Genomic DNA, 15,978 nt, shown 5'->3' on the forward strand with positions numbered 1-15,978 from the left:
TGGCTTCATTCCTGTAATAGTTGCATTTCTTACTTTCTCAATGCATGTGAGAGGAGGTGGGGGAGGGAGAGAATCTGGAACTGAAAATAAAATTGAATTTTTAAAAATTGCAAGATAACATAAATATAATAAAAACAGAAGAAATTCCTCCATCCTTTCCATTCATACTTATTAAGTGCCTCCTATATAGGAGGCCCTCTGCTAGGGGTCAGGGATAGAATACAAAGAGAAGTCCGTCCCTGCTTTCAACAAGTTTACATTTTATTAGTAGGAAATAACAAACAGAAAAGTAAATACAATATAAAGTGAAGTGAGAGAGAACTCTAACTAGGATCAAGGGAGGCTTCCCTTAGGAGGCAAAACCTTTTGAAAGCATAAATCATAGACAGAAAACCAGAAGAGCCAGACCTTAAAGGTGAGGTCATATGGACCAACCTTTTATTATACAGATGAAGAAACAGACTCAAATAAAAAAAGTGACCTATTGGGGGGAAAAAATCACATAAAGCAGAATGTGGATACTCTCTGACCATAAGTCCAAAATTCTTTCCACTTCACAACATAGCCTAAGATGAGACTAACAATTTAAAACAATGAAGTACATTCTGCATTGGAAGTTGTTTTATGTCTCTGAAGCATTTTTTTTCTTTTCAATAGCTACTCAATTTTAAAAAAAAATCTAAAATTTGCAAAATATCTAGGTCACTAACTCCTGCGTCAGTTATTCAGTCACGACTAGACTTACTCAGAGAACAGAGTAAAATTTTTCTTATTTTCCTGGAGAAAATCTTCTTGGGGATAGAGAAGAGGGACAGAGGCTGGAGGCAGAGAAAAGAGGAAAGAAAGAAGCTTGAGCTAAGAGACATCAGGTCTCAGCCTGACTGAGATGCCTCAGTCAGCACTGATGTTAATTAGCTATGTAAATTTAGGCACTTTTCTTATCTGCAAAATTAAGGGCAAACGGCATCTGAAGTCTCTTGCACCACTAACTTCCTTTTACTCTAAGATTCTCCAAGGCCAGGACCTGGTCAGGAACAACAGGCACCTTGTTAGATGATTTTTAGGTTCACAATCTCTCAATGGAGAATTTGGGAAGAGATCCTTTTGCTTTAAACACAAGCAAAACATTTACTGTACTTATGTGTGTTTACACGAGCCAGTTTCTGCTTGGTGGTCTATCTATGTCTTGTAAATAAACATGCTTCATTAGCAATTAAAATTTTGTGTTATCTAAAGCTTCCTCTGAGACTCTCTGGGTTACAAACTCTTAGAAAGAATCACACAGAAAGGTAATACCGTCTACTGTCTTATTTGAAATTGGTTTGCTAAGAAACAGATCATACACTTGTTAAAGCAAAGGTCAAAATCAATAACAAATTAGGGGAAAAGGATAAAAATGAGAAGACGTGGTGTACAATGAACCTGACCTATTAAAAAAGTTACTCACACTAAAAAATGGGAAATGGAAAAAAGGAAAATATCAGTAATTAATAATTTCTTATCCAAGTTTAATGCAAGTAATGCAATCACCACAACAGGAGGACAAATGAACCTGGAAATTACCTAAGCCAGCAAATATTTGTTCTCTTTGCCTAGTAGAAAGATGTAGCAGCCAAAGATAGCACCACTTTAGATATAAATATAAATTTATATAGATATAAATCCATTTACAAAATGCAAAATGTTTAGGGAAGAGAATAATAGGTTATTATGATCAGTATCTCATAAAACTGGTACAGCTAAGTGGCACAGAGGATAGAGGTCCAGGACTGGAGCCAAGGAAAACCTGAGTTTAAATCTGGCCTCATACACTTGCTAGCTGTGTGACCCTGGGCAAGTCACTTAACCCTGTTTGCCTTAGTTTCTTTCTCTGTATAATGAACTGGAGAAGGGAATGGAAAATCACTCCCATATCTTTGCCAAGAAAACCCCAAATGACATCACAAAGAGTGGAACACAACTGAAACAACTGAACAATAGCAATCTCAGAAAACCAGTCGTTGCCATTTGAACCAAATTAGACCAAGTATTTATAGACAAAACTAGAAGGAGAAGAAATTGAAAATGTTAAGAAGTTCTGTGAACATTTTTAAAACTCTTTTTTCCATCATGACATGTAGAGCAACCACATTTGCACTCTAAAACTATACTCTCCACTGGCCCTGGAGTCAGGAGGACTTGGGTTCAAATCAAGTCTCAGACATTTACTAGTTGTGTGACCCTAGACAAGTCACTTAATCCTGACTGCCTCCCCAAAAGTTTTTTTTTAATTAATTTTTGATGTGCTACAGAATGAAATAAAAAGTAAAATGATATGGGAAAGGCAACTGGAGTAGATAAGGTATATATACACAGAAGAAAACTGCACCATACTAGACTGTTTTGAAGGCGACTTTAAATGAATATTAATGAAAATAATATAGGAACAGGCAAGTTTTCTTAAATTGTATTTTAGGAACAGTTTCATATATAAAATATTCAAAGAAGCATTTTTTAGTAGCAGTATCAAGAACTGGAAACAAAGTAGGTGCTCATTAATTGGGGAATGGCCAACCAAATTGTGATACATGAATGTAATATTACTGCACTAAGAAACGATGAACAGGACTACAGAGAACTCTGGGAAGACATAGAAAATGATACAAAGTGAATTAAACAGAACCAGGAGAACAATTTACACAGTCACTACAAAAATGTAAACAGAAAGAACAATAAAAGTGAAACTAAACAAAAAATGTACCTCTTCCTCCCTTTTTTGCATTGGTGGGGGATGAGGGGCATTGCATATATTGTCAAACTCAGTTAATATACTTCTGTGCTGAATTGCTTTTTTTCCCCCCTCTCATTTCTTTTCTTATTTTGTTACAAGGGGCAGTCCTCTGGGGGTAAAGAATGGGGCAGAGACATATTTGGAAATGAAGATTTAAAAAATGTATCAATAAATTTTTAATTAAAATTTTATTTTTACAACGAACTTACAGAAATCAAAGGTTCAGAAAATTAAGGAATCTACTGTGCTTATTGATATTGATGGTGAAAAGGGCATTAATTTTAGTAGAACACAATTTGGTCAGAAATCTGCATGCCTCTGCCCAACATAACTGCAGATGCAGGATGTTGATGCTGATGGTTATTATCGTGATGGTACTCACCAAAAAACTGGAGGATTAAATTTGAGGAATATATATTCATGGTATTGCAAGTCCATCCCCATTCATAACTATTAAAATGTTCCCTCTGTATCACTGAAAATATGATAAATAGATTGGAAGAAAAAGGTCTTGAATTGTTTAGAATTAAGAAACTTCTGTCAGCTGTAAATTTCCTCCAATGAGAACAGATACTCTCTCAGACACAAATATTATGTTTGGAAGGAAATGTAAAGGATCCTTTCCCAAGTTGTATTTCTATAAGGGGGCTGCCCTATAAGTACTAGACTTTTCCTAGATAGACATTCCTTTTTCTTTTTTTTGTGAACTGATCATGTTTCCTCCGAATAAAGTAGAGACTGAGATTACTACTCAGAACAAATAGCTTATACAATCATTTTTACTTTTACACTGGCTTGCTTCACTATTTAACTTAAAAAGAAACAATTTGGGTTTTTGGAACAAAAGAGCACAATTCCACATTCTGTACTCTAATTTTGAGAATTGGGACAAAGGTAAATTAGCTTCCCTATAGACAAAAGAGAAAGGGTGTGCTCTGGCTAAGTGTTGTCTCACTGGTTATGGGGCCAAGAGTCTTGGGATCTATCTGTGGGGTCTCGGGCCAGTTGCTTAACTGCTATAAGCCACAGTTTCTTATTTATATGCTGAAGGAGTTAGACTAGATGATTCAATTGAATTCAAGAAGCATTGAATATACACATATTCTGTTCTAGGTACTTGACCCACAAGCACAAAAATGAACCGGTTCCTACCGCAAATTCTTCATAATTTCTCTGAGGTTCTTACCAGACCTAAATCCTATGAATTTATGAGCTCTGGATCGGGAGTCAGGAGACTTCAGTTGGATTTCTAGTTGTGAAAGTTACTAGCTATGTGACCACAGACTCCTCTTTCTATATCTATGCTATGGATTCAATAATATGTATTCTACCTGCCTTGATGGGTTGCTGTAAAGAAGGTCCTCTGAAGTACTATATATGTGTGAGCTATTGTTATCGTTAATACCGTTGTTAGACTATGCCTTATGGCTGGTTGATAAAAGCCAGATCAACTTTGAATGAGGAAAAAATGATCAACCACTTCTAAAAAATTATAAATTCCTATTTACATCACAGCTATGAACTAAGGAAGAGACAGGTACTAGACCTGTGATTTAATTGGTATAGAGAAGTTCCAAGTGAGTAAATCCCCTTTATCAATGCAGGTCAATGTATTCTCTGCAACTTACAGTCAGTGTTGCCTAAAGCCTAGCTTCTTACACTGTGGGTCGTGCCTCCGTATAGGGTGGTATAACTGAATGTGGGGGTCATGCAAAATTTGGAAATAGTAAAAGGTTACATATACCTATTTTATGTACCTATATATACCCAGGGTCACATAAAAAGGGGCCTTGAGTGGGAAAAGTTTAAGAAGCTCTGGCTGACAGCACTGAGAAGTTAGGTGACTTCCAAGGGTCACAAAGCCAGTACGTTTAGAAGCAGGTGTAGTTTTCTTAACCTTGATCTTCCAGGTCTTTTAGAAAAGCTTTTATCTACTCTACCACACTACATTAGAGGTAAATGTTTAGCAAAATGTAAGTTTTAAATATTGCAAAGAAACTTTATGAAGTTTCTGTAGTCATGTTTGGGATGGGATGATGAAACTATTAACACAAGTAGATGTCTGGAACAAAACAAACCAATGAACAAAATAGAAACAAAAACCTTCCTAAGTTGGAAGTGTGCAAGAATTAAAATCATTAAAGGGACAACAAAAATAACATGATTTTTACAGGACTAAAACTTTTTCCTAGGTTTAAGTTGGGCAAAACCAAAATCATTCATCAGTACAATCATATTAATGATTAATTTAAAAATGTATCTGGAACAGAGATTCTCAACCTGGAATCAACAAGATTGGTTTTTTGTTTGTTTGGGTTTTTTTTTTTTTGTGAGGCAATTGGGGTTAAGTGACTTGCCCAGGGTCACACAGCTAGTAAGTGTTAAGTATCTGAGGTCGTATTTGAACTCAGGTCCTCCTGACTCCAGGGCTGGTGCTTTATCCACTGTGCCACCTATCTGCCCCCGAGATTGTTTTTTTAAATATATTTTGATACCTGTATTTTAACATAATCAACTTCCTTTGTAATCGTATGTATTTTATTTTATTCAATCATTTATCCATTTCATGTATTTATTTATACATACACATATGCAATTCATATATTTACACATTCAGAACCATAAGGGGTCCAGAGGGCTCAGATTCCTGAAAGGGTCCATGACACAAAAAAGTTGAAGAATCTCTAGTTTAGAGAACATATTGGTTTGCAGGTATATTTAAAACGATGATTTAAGTGGCACATAGTTGTTTCATGAGTTGAAACAGAATTTATGGAAGAGCATGAAAGTGCTCCAGGCTAGGCAGGTCCAAATAAGTTGCAACTTGCATGACTGAATAGAGTACCTAGAGGAATGAGATCACAGAGCAAAAGTTTCTAAATCTATTACATGCTTATGGGTCCTATATTTTCTCCAACCAACAATTAGGATGTGGAGCCTGGCAAGGCACAGTCATTTTGTTGATCCAGAGCCAGGAGATCATTTTTATGATCTACATTTATTTTACAATATCCCTAGTTAGGACAATGAAAAAAATCCTCCAGATCTTCCTGTTTAAAGTTTAATTTCAAATAACAAAAATAAGTTTGTTTTGAGTTCTGCTTATAAGAGTTATTTCCATGTGAATGTGTGGAAAAGAACCCGGCTCTTAGATACAGATGTGAAATCCTCTAGAATGCAAACATACTTATTTGATTTATAAAGTGTTTATCCTGTTAATGGTGGCTGGCCAAGGGATTGTAAACAAGATAAAACAGTCTGCAAGTTAGGTAAACCAAAGGTTGGCTGAGATTGAAAGTGTTAAAACAGATTAAACCGAAATTGCCAATGGGCATAGTCTCATTACTATAATACTAATCCTCAAAAATATCAAGGTAATAAGAGAAATGTTGAAGAGATTTACAAGTTATCCTACCTTCCATGGAGCTTACTAAGCTCAGTCAGTTCAAAAGTTCCTTGATTTAACAGAGTTTCAGTGAAAACATTCAGGCCCTGGCATTGAAGTCTGGAGTTTAGCCTGAGTGCCTTAATTAACTGATGGCTACAGCTAAGAAAGGGGAGGAGCAGAGATAGAACAAAACCCCAAACCTAGCAACCAATTCATGGCCACACAAATTTGATGGTGGGAAGCAAAGTCAGGGGACTAGGGAACACCTAAGTGAATGATTGTACTCTCCCTGTGCTTGGAGAATTATATTCATTTGCAGAATGGAAAACTAAATTGGAGGTATGGGGTGGAATGTCTGTGGAGCTGCTATATAGAGAGGCATGTGTGGTCAAGGTCTCAGTGATCACTTGGTTAAGAGGGGGGAAGGGGGGAAGAAGGACCTTTAATCTGTTTTTTGTTTGTTTGTTTTTTTGCGGGACAATGGGGGTTAAGTGACTTGCCCAGGGTCACACAGCTAGTAAGTGTCAAGTGTCTGAGGCTGGATTTGAACTCAGGTCCTCCTGAATCCAGGGCCAGCGCTTTAACCACTGCGCCATCTAGCTGCCCCAGAAGGACCTTTAATCTGAAAGGGCCAAAGGGGGAAATGACCTGCCTGAGGCCTCACAGGGAGGTTAGCAGCAAGACTGGAATTTTAACCCAGATCCCTCAAGTCCCATTTACAACCAGCAACCAGTTGCTGCAGTGGATAGAGCACTGGGCCTGGAGTCAGAGAGACTCCAGGGTTCAAATCCAGCCTCAGACACTTGACACTTACTAGCTGTGTGACCCTGGGCAAGTAAGTCATTTAACCTTTATTGCCCCCCCCCCCACCAAAAAAAAATATATATATATATAAATATAAATATAAATACTTCTGAGACTGTTAAGTATCAGTCATTCACAGACTTGAATAAATTTACTCAGATCTGCCTTTCTTCTTGTTGTAAGGGTCAAATGAGATTTTAAGGTACTCAGCAGGTGCTTAATAAATGTTTTGTTCCCTTTCTCCCTTCTTCATTCCCATTCTTTCAACACAGTTAATCTCAACCTGTAGTTAGCCCTTTGAAGGTCTTTCTAATGATTAAGATTCTTTGAAATATATTTTTATGGCCTGAGCTAACATTCGAAAGATCATGCGAAATCTTGTTTCTATGAGAAGATGCTTTCATAGGGATAAATGAATAACTTAAAAAAAGGTTTGGAAGCTGAAACAATAACCGGACTCAGTTGTAGGTCCTAGTCTCTGCACGATTCTGAAAAAGAACCAGAAGCCCAAATGCCAAAGCTTTGTAAGCAACTTGGAAAGTGATGCAATCTCTCCCTAGGCTTCCTACTGACAGCAGACTCATGAAGAAAGAGTAAAGTTATACGACTGACAGATCTCTACCCCTCTACCAGGGGTTCTGGCATGGATCCTTTGGCAGTTGAATGAAGCCTGTGGACCCCTTCTCAGAAATTTTTTTAAATGCAAAAAGTATAAGACATAGGATCACAATGAAAATTAATTATAATGAAATGCAGTTATGAAATTTTTTTCAAAACAAGTTAAAAGATCTCCAGGTTAAGAACTTTGATCATTCCCCAATTGATAGATGGTCAAAAGATTTGAACAGTTTTCAGATAAAGAAATCAAAATGATCAATAATCATATGAAAAAATGTTCTAGATCATTATTGATCAGAGAAATACAAATTAAACAACTCTGAGATATCACCTTACATACCTATTAGAGTGAGAAATATAAAAAAAATGGAAAATATTGGTTGTTTGAGGGGTTGTTGGAAAACTGGGACACTAATCCACTGTTGGTGGAGTTGTGAAAAGATCCAACCATTCTGGAGAGCAATTTGGAACTAGGCCCAAAGGGCTATAGAATTGTGCATACCCTTTGATCCAGCAATACCATTATTTGGTTTATATCCCAAAGACATCCCCCCAAAAAAGAAAAAGACCTATTTGTACAAAAATATTTATAGCAGCTCTTTTTATGGTGACTAAAAATTGGAAATCAAAGGTATGCCCATCAATTAGGGAATGGCTAGACAAATTGTGGTATATGATGGTGATGGAATATTGCTGTGCAGTAAGAAATGACAAACAGGATGACTTCAAAAAAGGCTGGAAAAAATGTATGAAATGATGTATTGGGAAGTGAGCAGAACCAAGAGAACACTGTACACAGAGACAACAATATTGTTTGATGAAGAACTGTGAATGACTTGACTATTCTCAACAATACATCAATCCAAGACAATCCCAAAAGAATATTGATGAACCATACTATCCACCTCCAAAGAAAGAACTGATATTGATGGAACAGATTGAAACATGCTATTTTTCACATTCTTTCATTAAGTGACAAATGTGATGATGTTTTGCATGGTCATTTATGTATAACCCATATTGAATTGTTTGCCATCTCGGGGAGTGGTGAGGGAAGGGAGGGAAGGAGTTATAGAGATTGGAACAGAAAAATCTAAATAAAAATGTTTTATCTAGAAAATTTTTTTAAAAAAGGTGGAGGAGGGTTGTACTGGGAAGGGTTCAGGACATATATATGTATTTATATCCACAGAAATAAATGTTGTGCATATGAGTTATTTAGGTCTTATTTATATAATAATTATATTTAAACAAATTTGTCATATATATTATTTATATAAATTTATACATATACATTATTTATAAAAGTTAAAGATTTAAAATACTAAGTTTTATATATATATTAGAATATATCTAGGTATATCTAAATGTAATAATGTAGAAAATTTACATTATATATGTCATATGTATATACGTATATATTATATCTATGTTTGATATTTGTATAAAATATAATTATATATCACAAAAAAAGAACTCTGACCTAGAGTAACTTCCATCTAGAGTAACCCCCTCATTTGATGGATCAGCCGATATCAGACACAGAAGATGTCCTGGCAAGAGATATAAAATGCTTGGTGAGGAAAGGACAAAGGACTTCTCCCTAGGTCTGATCCCATTGTAACCCTATTTCCAGCATGCCCAGGACTTCCTGATTATTTAAAAGCAATGGGTAAGGCTGCCTTTCTGTTCTAAATCTATGATATAATCATCCAGTGTCCAAATCTGGCTCCACTCTCCTCAGCTAGGGTTGTTTGAAAGTAGAAACAAACTTTGCCTTTCTTTCTAAACAATACTTAATACTTTGCCAGCATAATCTCCTCACTTGATGTTAAAGGTCTAAACAAATATACTCCTAAAAGGAAAGAGTGATTGACATTTGTCAGCCCTGCTAACTGTTCAATATCTGAATAGAATTTTTTTTTCCTAGATGGAGCTGGGGAAAAGGAAGTCTCTCGAAAGGAAATGATGACATTAAATGGGCAGCCCTATAAAAATGGGTAGTGCTTCATATGGATTTATTTTGGGTCTTCAACAGGCAGAGACTTCCTAATCCATGAAAGTCTTCCCTTCATTTCAGAAAACAAATTCCCAGAGGTCTCATTTTTCTCTAAATGGGACAGTTCTTATATTTTTAGGACCACATATTTTGGGCTGGAAGGAACCTTATGTCATCTGGTCTAACTGCCTCGTGGTAAAAGATGAGGAAAGTTAGTTCCATACCAAGGTCACAAAGAATTCAAAATGAGTTCTTCTGACTCTCAATCTAACACCCATTCTACTGTAATATTATTACTGCTGCCATTTCATTACTGTACTTGTACAAGAAGAGCACCTTGTGAAATTCACATTTCACATTGGAAATTTATTAAGTTTCTTGAAACCTACCTAGTTCAGTATTTCATACAGTTCTGTGTTACCCTCTGATTAAGTCCAGAGATATCTGAGACTAAATGGCTCTCACTGGAAGGTGTGTCAGTGACCTGTCATTCATCCACAAAATAGGCTTGGGTCTAGATACTAGGCCCTTTGCTCCCCTTACTTTCATCCTTCCCTCCCTTCCCTCTTTCCCTAGTCAGGGCTGAGTCCCATAATCCGGCCAGGTTTCACTGGCTCACATGGCTTTGAGTGAAATGAAGGACCACCAGGCCTTACCATTTCCCTTACAACTCTCTTCTAAAGTCCTCTGGGTCTAACCATATCTCTCTTGCACTGTTATCTACCCTACTGACATAACCTAAGGACCCCTGGCCCTTGACATTTGCCATCTTACTGAACCTTTAGGATTTTCCAGGCAGTTGCCAGTCAATCAATAAACATTTATCAAGTGCCTACTATGTTCCAGGCACTGTGCTAAGCTCTAGGGATACAAAAAGAGACAAAAGATAGTCTCTGATCTCAAGAAGCTTACAATCTGATAATCTTACAAGTGGCAGGGTATATAAAGTGTTGGATCTGGAATCAAGAAGCCTGGGGAATTCAAATCCTGCCTCTGATACTTATTAACTATGTGAACCTGTAACCTCCTTGCTTCAGGTTTCTCGTCTATAAAAGAGGGGAAAAATAACACCTATCTCCCAGAATAAAATTACGAAGATAAAAGTGAGGTAATTTCTTTTGGTGTGAGGTAATATTTGTAAAGCATTTTGCAAACATTAAAGCCATATAAGTGCTATTTTTGTTATTACTATTATTACTATTATTATTATGTTATCTCTCTCAGAATGTGAGCTTGAGAGCAGGGTCTTTTTAGATTTTTCTGTTTGTATCCTCAGCACTCAGCAGTGTTTGGCTCATAATAAACACTTATATGCCTTTCCATTCATTCAGATGTTTTATTTTATGAAGTGCTATGAGATGTTCGGGCAAAAAGGTACTTAAATTTAGGTATAAAATAAGAAGAGCTTATTTATTATCAATTCCAAAATTGATATTGTAAACTGAAATAACCCCTTAAAATTGAGTTCTTGATTATCCAATCTAGACACAGTGGTTAAAAGAAAAAATGGAAATCATCCCTTAAAAATAGTTCTTGTTTATACAACATAGACACAGCGGTAAAAAGAAAATACCAAGTGATACTGCCGGCATCCAGCAACACACAACAGCTATAAACCTCTCAAACTTCCCTGCCTCTGCTGATGACAAGAAGAGTTTGGCAGGAAAGAGGGTAGAGTTGGGTTTCTACGGTAGAGGCAAAAGAATAGCACTTGCTGCAATTTCTTCATAATTAAAAAAAAAAAGCTAAAACTTTCCAAGATATTAATCTGAAAAAAAAGCCACCTATCAAGGGCAAAGAGAAATATCTTTACAATGGGCAGCTGGAGAGTTACAGAGGCCCCACAGACCTTGGAAGGAACCCTGGGCTACATATCTCTTGCTTGCTGCCTGACCTTGGGGAAGCCACTCAGTCTTGCTTTCCTCTACATTAAAAGGAGGACACTCAAACTTGCATTATTTAGGTCAAAGGGTTATTTGTGAAGATAAAATGAGATCCAGCCAAAGTGCTCTTCTCTCTGTTCCTCTTCCCAGCTGGTCTCCCTGTCTCCCTGTGTTTGGACTGGCCAATCTCCAGTGCTGGAAAGCTCTTCCTCCTTCACTTCAGCCCAGGTCCTTCTCTCTTTCACTTACAGCTCAGGCACCATTTTCTACATGAAATCTTTTAGGACAGCTAGTACAGATCCTCCCAAACTATCTTGTGTCATTAGATTGCAAACTCCTTGAAGGCAGGAGACTGTCTTTTGCTTCTTTCTTTTTTCTTTTTCTTTTTTGTATCCCAGCACGTGGCATAGTGCTTGGCACATAATAGGTGCTTAATAAATGTTCATTGATTGATTCATTGAATTTAACTACTTTGCTACACGTGTACTTATTAGCTTTATCTTGATGCTCTATTTTTATATGAACTCTATCAAATGTAAGCTCCTTTCAATTAGGGATCGTTTCATACTTTTATCCCTGTGAGTGAGCACAGTGCTTGACAGGTAGTAAGTGTGTAGTAAATACTTGCTGTTCAAAGTGTTTTCTAACTAAAATATAGTAAATCATCATCATCATTACTAATCTATTAGGATGATAGTAAAAAAAGTTAAAAGTAAAAACATTTTAAAGTAAAAAGTTAAAAGTAAAAAGAAAATTGGGTTCTGTACCCTAGTCTCTCTCCAAGTAAATAAAATAGCCAGGACTTCAAAATTCACCATATTTCAGGGGTTTTGCTATATAATGTAGATTGTGCTGGAGTATTAGTTCTAGACAGAATGCACTGTTGGATTATCTCTCCAATAAAGCAACTCCTCCAGGACCCACCAGACTCTGGCTGGGACAGTCAATATTTACAGAACTAGATGTGCATGTTAAACAGGAAAGCATTGAGTCAGGCCAGCTCCAAGAAGCAGGCTGTGAAACTACTATGGGCCAGGATGCTAGATGAATCCACAGGGTTGTAGAAGCCCCCTACTATTCCATACCTTGCTGGAAAAGTGCAAAAACCCCACCTTTCCATAGATCAACCCCTCTGCTACACCTAGAAATACAGTTAATATAGGGTCTTATAAGTCTGTAAGGACCTATGATCCTTTTAATCTTTAAAAAAATACATTAATACAGAACATAGGTTTTGCATGACTTCATATATATGTGTGTATATATACATATACATGTATGTGTGTATGTGTGTGTGTATATATATATATATACACACACACATATATAAAACAGGTATCATATTTCTTGCCTTCTCAATAGGTAGGGGAGGGGTGGTAAAAAGAAAATTTGGCACTAAAATTTTTTTTAATTATGCAAGATGGGGGCAGCTAGGTGGCACAGTGGATAGAGCATTGGCCCTGGAGTCAGGAGGACCCGAGTTCAAATCCAACCTCAGACACTTAACACTAGCTGTGTGACCCTGGGCAAGTCACTTAACCCCAACTGCCTCACCGAAAATAAAGTATGCAAGATGGCAAAGTGAGGCTGACCTCAGAGAAAGGAAGACCCTCAGGTTCTGTCTCTAATATGTGACCCTGGTCAAGTCACTTAACTTCTGAATGTCCTTTATAACTGCGACCATAAATTACATTGATCAATCCTTGGATGACTTGAGGGAATAGGGTAGGACAAAACAACAACCCCATCAAATAACCAGAGCTGCACAAGCATCATAATAAGACACCCTGGAAATAAGATCTTAAAACAGGTAGTAAAAACTGCTGGCTTGTGGGCATCCTTATTACGTGACCTTTGGCAGATCACTTCCCTATGTTGGCACTCAGTTTTCTCTTCCATAGAAAAAGAGTTAGGGCATGTGTAAACTCCTCCAGCTCTCACCCTCATGGTCCAATAAAGTTCCTTTAATCACAAACTGGAGGGCTGCCAGTATTGTGAACTTGGACAAGGCCAAAGTTCATCAGTCTGCTGTATTCTTTCTTGGTGAAGCCAGCAGGTTTTCTAGTACCGAGTCCACCCTTTTAAAATATCAAAGTGCCAACGGGAGAGTGGATAGGGAGAGTACCATATGGCTTCCAGGCTACTCGGATTTCCCTACTGTCTATAATGGAGGGTCAATAAAGAACATTTCTATCATTAGGACATAGTTTCTCAGCGACCACTGTAGTACTGAATTCACTAACAATGTTTCAGGGACACCTCCAACAACTTAGAGTAGCTTTGCCAGGAAAATTAATGGAGTTAATAAAATTCTAATTACATCCTTTAGTAACAACTCAGATAAGGCTTTTTGTTTGTTTGCTTAAGAAACATGATTTAATGCACACTAATGATTCCTTCCCTCCTTTTCACCCCTCAACCTCTAAAGATTCTTATGATGCTGTGGTGCTGTTGTAGGAAATGACCACATCAGTTCCTTATAGCTCTTCCTTTCCCCTGGAAACAAAAGAGCTTTTGATGCCTGCTGCTATTATTACCTAGAATGAGGCTGAACCCCAACCACGCCGAATCCTTCTTCCCAAAACACAAGCGGATGGCAGATTTCTCATCGCAAGCACTGTATTCAAGGAATAAGGGCAAATGCCTTGCCCCAAACCACTTGTCATCCCCGGCAACAATCCCCGCATCTAGAGGGTGCCTGATGTGAATGGGACACACGATACCCGGAGAAGATCAAAAAAAGAATGTTTGTTCTGCTTCGCAATGCCCTCCCTCAATGCACCAAGGTTAGCCAACCTGTCCGTCAGGGAGGGTCACTCGAACTGGGTATCTGTAGTGTCTAGTCCAATGCCGAAGCGCAGGTTGCTCACTTCCCTTTGCTTCCCTCTTCCCCCTCCCCCCCTGCAATGGATCCCGGCCAGTCTAGTCCCAGCCTTACCAGCCAGTCCCCCGCCACCGCCTCCATCTCCTCCGTGGCCCTTCCTCCTCTGCAGGATGAAATAAGGGTTGGCTCTCTCCGCAATCCATAGGGCGTTCGCCAGCAGCACCTCCTCCGGGTTCAGCCACATGCTCCCGGGCCCCTCGGACACACAAAGGGCGCACGGTGCGGGCTGCGTTTCAGAGCATACACACACAAGCACACTCCGCCCCTCCACAAACCTCGCAGCCCACCTCCCCGCAGGCAAGACAGCCGCGGATACTTCTCAGAGCCCTTCCAGAATAGAAGCAGCGGCAGCGACAGCTGGAGGAAGAAAAGGAGGAGGAGGAGGAGGAGGAGGAGGAGGAGGTGGAGGAGGAGGAAGTGATTGCGGCCGTCAGCGCCGGGATCAGGATCCGGATCCGCAGCCGAGCAAGGTTGCGGGCATCTCAAACTCGAGAAGGCAGGGGCAGCAGCAACCCGAGAGTGGAAAAGGCGTCCGTTTCCCCCGCGCTTGTACCGGGGCTAGGGGGCGGGGGCAGTTTAGTGAGCTAAGGCGTCCCCCAGGCTGTCGTCTCACCTCCCGCCCCTCAAAGGCAGGCAATACGCCAGCAGCCCCAGACGGAGGGGTGCATTTTCGCTCCCGAGGACCCGTCGGTGGCTCGAGGTCTCCAATTCGGAGCGTTCCTCTCTGGGGCCCAGGAGACTCAGGCTCGCGCTCCTCCGTGGCTCCCGGAGCTTAGGCTCCCAGCTAGGTTCGGCTCCCAGCAGCCCCAACAAAACGCTCCGGGATTCTGCGAGATAAATGACGAAAAGCCCTCATCAGAAGGCAGCCGTGACCTCAGCGTACGGGGAGAACAGGCTCCCGTTCCCCCTTTCACGCGGTCCACGGGGGCCGAGCGCCGCTCCTGCTGTTTGCTCGTTGCTTCTGCCTCCTGGCCCCGGCGTAGCGAGCACGCAGCCCCACGCCCATCCTACTCTAGCAGCTGGGATGCTGCGAGCAAGCCCGGGTCCCTTTAAGGAGTATCCCCTAAGGAGACAGCGCCACCGCCTCTCCCCAGGAAATGTATTTCGAGGTTCCAACCCCAGCGAGGGGTTCGCGTCTGGGTTGGAGGGACGAACCTTCGACTGTCAAAGTCAGTGTTTTTGTTTACCGAACCCTAAGGGGCCAGTCACGCGCTCTGCTTGTCATTCCCATTAACCCCTCCCCTTCCCCGTTCCAGGCTCATTAAAGTGGCTCAAGCTAAAAGCATTACATCACTTCTTTCTTCGACCTGGCTGGTCTAGGAGTGCAACATGGGAATTTGGAAGTGGCCCAAAAGATGAGACTGATTCCTGGCTACAATCTTTCATCTTGGACTGAGAAGATAGGGCACTGCAGTCTTGCAGTGAGATGAATCAAAATCCAAAGAGGTAAATACCCTTTTTAAAAAGGGGCAATAAATTAAGGACACACTGGAAACTCCCTCTAGATGCTAGAAATTGTTCTCAGCAATCATGAAGCAATCGAACAATTAATTCAATGCAGCAAACGTCCCGCACCTGTTTCTAAGCGAAGTACTGGAGGATACAAAGATAGATAGAGGGAAAGTCCTATTT

General features: G+C 39.5%; 1 protein-coding gene across 2 annotated transcripts in view; it reads right to left on the bottom strand.

Annotated features, from left to right (window-relative positions):
• Positions 1-14,590, bottom strand: part of TBC1D9 (TBC1 domain family member 9) — a 125,131-nt gene extending 110,541 nt beyond the window's left edge. For both annotated transcript variants that reach the window (XM_043971433.1, XM_043971431.1), the window contains exon 1: positions 14,401-14,590. In XM_043971433.1, the coding sequence (XP_043827368.1) occupies positions 14,401-14,530 (130 nt within the window). In that variant the 5' untranslated portion in view covers positions 14,531-14,590. The remainder of the gene's footprint in view (positions 1-14,400) is intronic.
• Positions 14,591-15,978: the final 1,388 nt, after the last annotated feature.

This window comes from Dromiciops gliroides, chromosome 6, assembly GCF_019393635.1.
Source record: "Dromiciops gliroides isolate mDroGli1 chromosome 6, mDroGli1.pri, whole genome shotgun sequence".
In the NCBI taxonomy this organism is placed as follows: Eukaryota; Metazoa; Chordata; class Mammalia; order Microbiotheria; family Microbiotheriidae; genus Dromiciops; species Dromiciops gliroides.